The sequence below is a fragment of the Bison bison genome, unplaced genomic scaffold, assembly GCF_000754665.1.
Source record: "Bison bison bison isolate TAMUID 2011002044 unplaced genomic scaffold, Bison_UMD1.0 scf7180017864112, whole genome shotgun sequence".
Classification (NCBI taxonomy): Eukaryota; Metazoa; Chordata; class Mammalia; order Artiodactyla; family Bovidae; genus Bison; species Bison bison.
This window is the reverse complement of record NW_011494684.1, coordinates 239,669-244,234: the sequence shown is the minus strand read 5'-3', so window position 1 is coordinate 244,234 and position 4,566 is coordinate 239,669. Positions and strand designations below refer to the sequence as shown.

At 45.3% G+C, this 4,566-nt stretch overlaps 1 protein-coding gene across 1 annotated transcript; it reads left to right on the top strand.

Annotated features, from left to right (window-relative positions):
- Positions 1-2,621, top strand: TIMM10B (translocase of inner mitochondrial membrane 10 homolog B (yeast)). The gene is made up of 3 exons (XM_010839134.1): positions 1-87; positions 287-382; positions 570-2,621. The coding sequence occupies exons 1-3, from the start codon at positions 40-42 to the stop codon at positions 780-782; spliced, it is 357 nt and encodes a 118-aa protein (XP_010837436.1). The 5' UTR covers positions 1-39; the 3' UTR covers positions 783-2,621.
- Positions 2,622-4,566: the final 1,945 nt, after the last annotated feature.

Sequence of the window (4,566 nt, the reverse complement as noted above, 5' to 3'; positions counted from 1 at the left end):
CTGAAAAGGAAATGACCTAGAGCTCACGCTGCTGGCGTGATGGAGCAGCAGCAGCAGCAGCAGCAGCAGCAGCAGCAACTGAGAAACGTGAGTGGGAGCTAAGTCGTCTTGGGGCCATGCGTTCAAGTAGCATCCTTGTCTGCATAGCGGGAACCCCAAATAGCCAAGCATCTGAGGGCTGGGAACTTCGGGCCGTGGGGCGCGGTCCTGGGAAAGCTCGGGCGGCGCGGCCTTGAATTAAGATGTGGCCCCTCTTCGCTGAGTTTCTTGTCCCCCTTCCTCTCAGCTGCGGGACTTCCTTTTGGTCTACAATCGGATGACGGAACTCTGCTTCCAGCGCTGCGTGCCCAGCCTGCACCACCGAGCTCTGGATGCTGAGGAGGTTAGGTGGGGAACTGAGTAGGGGAATTACCCTCGATCCTCAGAGTTAACAGTAGACTGCTTCTCTCTTCCGCCACTTCCCCTACCTCTGGCCCCGGCCTTTCTATGACCCTCGCCCCTAGGCTGGAGTTGCGGCAGGACCTGACAGGATTCCTTTGACTTCTGCTTCCATCCTGTCTTCCTTCCAGGAGGCATGTCTGCACAGCTGTGCCGGGAAGCTGATCCATTCTAATCACCGCCTCATGGCCGCTTACGTGCAGCTCATGCCTGCCCTGGTACAGCGCCGCATGGCAGACTACGAGGCTGCCTCAGCTGTGCCACATGCTACTGCTGAACAACTGGAAACCTCACCATCCGGCAGCTCGCCATCCGGAAACCTCGGGAAAGGAGGCGCTGGATGAACCCTCAAATTAAAGGAGCCAGTGGACCTAGGGCTGGGTGCAGCCTGTGTATAGCAAGTGAGGAGTTGTCCGAGAGCTGGGTACTGTTGCTCCTCTTCCTGGAGCTAATAAACCCACTTTTCCTCTGTTTGGTTTATATTCTGGGCAAGGAAGTTTTGCCCACATTGTTGGCACCATCTTTATTATTCTGTCAGTTAGTGCTTCAGCCCTGGAAGCATAGAAGTTGCCTTCTGAATGTAGAAGGAAAGCCTATAACCAGGCATCTGGTTAAAGCAAGGTCTAAGGGTAAAATTTTAAGATTGGTAATAGCAACAAGTTGGTTGCCCCGATGAAAGAAAATGGGAACTCTATCTAGCTGTCGTTAAATCTGTCTGACTGAATGGCTCGCTTGGAGATATCTTGGAAAACAGATTAAGAATCCACAGGGCTTTTAGGCATTACCTCCTGGGAAGTCAGTAGCGTCAGACAGAGATGAAACCTTGTAAGAATTCAGTGGAACATCAACCACTTGAAGATGTTACTCACTTAATATTTTCTGTCTTCTTAGGATGAGCAGTTAAAAATTTAAATAAAGAAAATCTGTGTTCTTGTCTTCAGGAGCAGTCAGAAAGGGGAAAACTCGTGGAACCATATTCTGCAATACACTCAGACTTGAGGGATAAAAACCTAAGGGAAAAGTAGGTGGTGATGGTTATGAAAAGAAAAGGGAAGAAAGTCAAATCTTCAGGACTTCTTGAATGTTACCTTATGTCTCACTTCTTGCCTATAATCTCCTAACTCCATCTCTTCCTCTACCCCTACGTGTTCCCGCTGTACCTGTTCTGTGATTTCTAATTCCAGCCCCTCTGTTCTTTCCTTATTGTTGCCCTCCATGGAATTTTCTTCTGTATTCAACAATATGAATGGCCTATCACTCCATCACTGAGTTTTCTTGCCATTCTTGTATCCTTTTTGTGTCATTCTGGCTGTTTTAACTTTTCTTCTGTTCCTCCATATCAAGTGACCATGTTTTATTTTTAAAATGGAAGTAGTTCTTAGACACTGGCTCCCACGGTAACCATTTTTTTTAAGTACAACCACCCACAAAGCAGATATTTTCACCCCTGTTCATATCAGGATGTTGAAAATACAGATCTGACTTTAAAGTCCATGTTTTCTTTACTCCACCAGGCTGCCTTTCAAAATATCTTTTGAGTACCCATTTTGTATAGGTTCTGATGTAGGTTGCTTCAGTCGTGTCGGACTCTGTGCGACCCCATAGACGGCAGCCCATCAGGCTCCCCGGTCCCTGGGATTCTCCAGGCAAGAACACTGGAGTGGGTTGCCATTTCCTTCTCCAATGCATGAAAGTGAAAAGTGAAAGTGAAGTCGCTCAGTCGTGTCTGACTCCTAGTGACCCCATGGACTGCAGCCCACCAGGCTCCTCCGTCCATGGGATTTTCCAGGCAAGAGTGCTGGAGTGGGGTGCCATTGCCTTCTCCGATGTAGGTATTACCCTCACTCAACAGGTGAGGAAGCAAGAATTCAGTATGTACCAGAAGCCCACCTTATACATGGTTACTTGTGGAGAAAAGTAGCTCTCTTTATCGGAACAAATCTTGTACAGGTTTATTAAGAACCTTTCTTAACAAAAAGTTGTTGACCAGGAACTTTCCTATTAAGTGGCCTCATGCTTGCCCAATAAAGTCTCTTGGAAAGTATAAATGCAGATGAAACCACTTGTGAATTTCCCAAGTCCCAAAGACGGAAACAGGGACCGGGAATACTGTGGTGATGGTTGAAAGATTATTCCACATCAACATTTATGTATATCCTTGCAATAAACTTCTGATGTGAATTATCTGTGTTCCCATGTCACATAATTGAGTAATTGCTGGAGAAGGGTTAACAACACAGATCTGACTCTTAACGCCTATGTTCTTTTTTTGCCCTTCTCTGGGTTCTTAGTTCCCTAACCAGGCAGTGAACCCCTGACCCAAGGAATTATGAAGTCTATGTTCTTCGAACTTCCGAGGTTTGTTTGCTCATCTGCAGTCATCCTTTCCCTAGGCATGGAAAAATAAGTGTTTCTCAATCTGATCCACCAATTAGTTCCTTAACTTTTCAATCTCTTCTGTGTATAAATATGTTCAGTACTTATGAAAAGTACTTATTCCTACTATCCATCTTCTATTGTCACTGAAGTCTCCCTCAGGTCTTGGCATAAAAAGTGTTAGCCATTGGCATGAGAGCAGTGTGACATTTCAAGCACAACACAATGATAAACATTGATAAAGCTTTATCATTTTTTCACAAACATACTTGAGACAGGGTTATTCTTGCCATTGTGGCTTTAGAACTTAACTGCTCGCTCATTTGTCAAGTCTAATTCCTTTGGGCTTTTTCAACTCTACCACCCTCTATTAGAACTTATCCTTAATAACTGCCACTCTCCTACTTTCCTCTAGTTAGACCTTCGTCTTCCTATCCATCCCTTGATACTTTAAATGTTACGCAGACAGTCCATTCGGTGTTTTTGTCTCCTAGTTCCTTGGCCCAATCTCCAATGATTTCTGCTCTGTCTTAACACCCTTAGTTATATGTCCTTAGTTATAAGTTCCTTAGTTATATTGTCACCACCCTAAACTGCTCCATCTCAAAACACTATTGCATCTTATTCACTGACTATTCCTTCCACTTTGTTTAATGAACTATTCCTCTACCATTTTTTTTCCCCATTCTAGTCATTCTTTTGGAATAGGCTGAATTTCCTTTCATCTCTTTGTTGGACTTTGATAAAAATGAAATATTTGTGCCTGCCTTTGGACATCTAAAAACTGACCAAGGAGGACCTCTCTGGTGGTCTGGTGGCTAGGACTTGATGTTCCCGATTCAGGGAGCCCAGGTTCAATCCATGGTTGGAGAGCTAGATCCCATATGCCACAACTGAGAATTTGCATACCTCAACTGAAAAATCCCACATAGTAGAGTGAAGATCCAAGATTCTGCATGCTGCAACTGAGACCCAGCTCAGCCAAATGAAAAGCTATGGGAAGGGTTAGGGTTAGCCACCCCCTGCCCATACACACCAACCCCAGCTGTGCTACCTACCACCTATAGGGGATTCTGTCTTCATACTAAAGAGCAGACACAGAGACTGGGGACAAACTGCAGAGATAATGTTCATGTCAAAAGAATGAGTCTTAAAAAAAAAAAAAAAAAAACTTCCCAAGGAAGTCACTATAGAGCAAATTTTTATCACTGAATCCATGTGTGCTGTGTGTACTTAGTCGCTCAGTCACATCCAACCCTTTGTGACCCCATGGATGGTGGCCTGCCAGACTCCTCTGTTCATGGGGATTCTCCAGGCAAGAATACTGGTGTGGGTTGCCATGCCCTCCTCCAGGGCATCTTCCCAACCCAGGGATTGAACCCAGGTCTCCCACATTGCAGGTGGATTCTTTACTGTCTGAGCCACCAGGGAAGCCCGTGGCTAACTTCAAATGGAGCCTCTGCCCCTGTAATCCCACTAGATTTTTCTAGTCATCTCTCCTGTTCCCTTCAGTGACTATTTCAAACCAATATTCTTAAGCCTCTTATCCCCACCATTCTGTTCACTTTCTGTAAGTAACCTTATATATTTACTTCACAGGCAAAAATGGAAGCTATCAATTAAGAGCTCTGATAACATCTCACAACTTGGTCACCCATCTCCATCTGCACCATTCTCTTCTTTCCCTCCCATCTAAACAGGACAGGCATCCCTCTCAAGGCCAGTGCCAATGCTTGGGCCCTGAATCCTAGT

Bases quoted from the DNA above. Each gene is read 5' to 3' on its own strand.
- TIMM10B (XM_010839134.1), top strand. From the start codon at position 40: ATGGAGCAGCAGCAGCAGCAGCAGCAGCAGCAGCAGCAACTGAGAAAC. The intron at 88-286 runs GTGAGTGGGAGC...CCTTCCTCTCAG, and splicing joins AGCAGCAGCAACTGAGAAAC to CTGCGGGACTTCCTTTTGGT. The intron at 383-569 runs GTTAGGTGGGGA...TCTTCCTTCCAG, and splicing joins GAGCTCTGGATGCTGAGGAG to GAGGCATGTCTGCACAGCTG.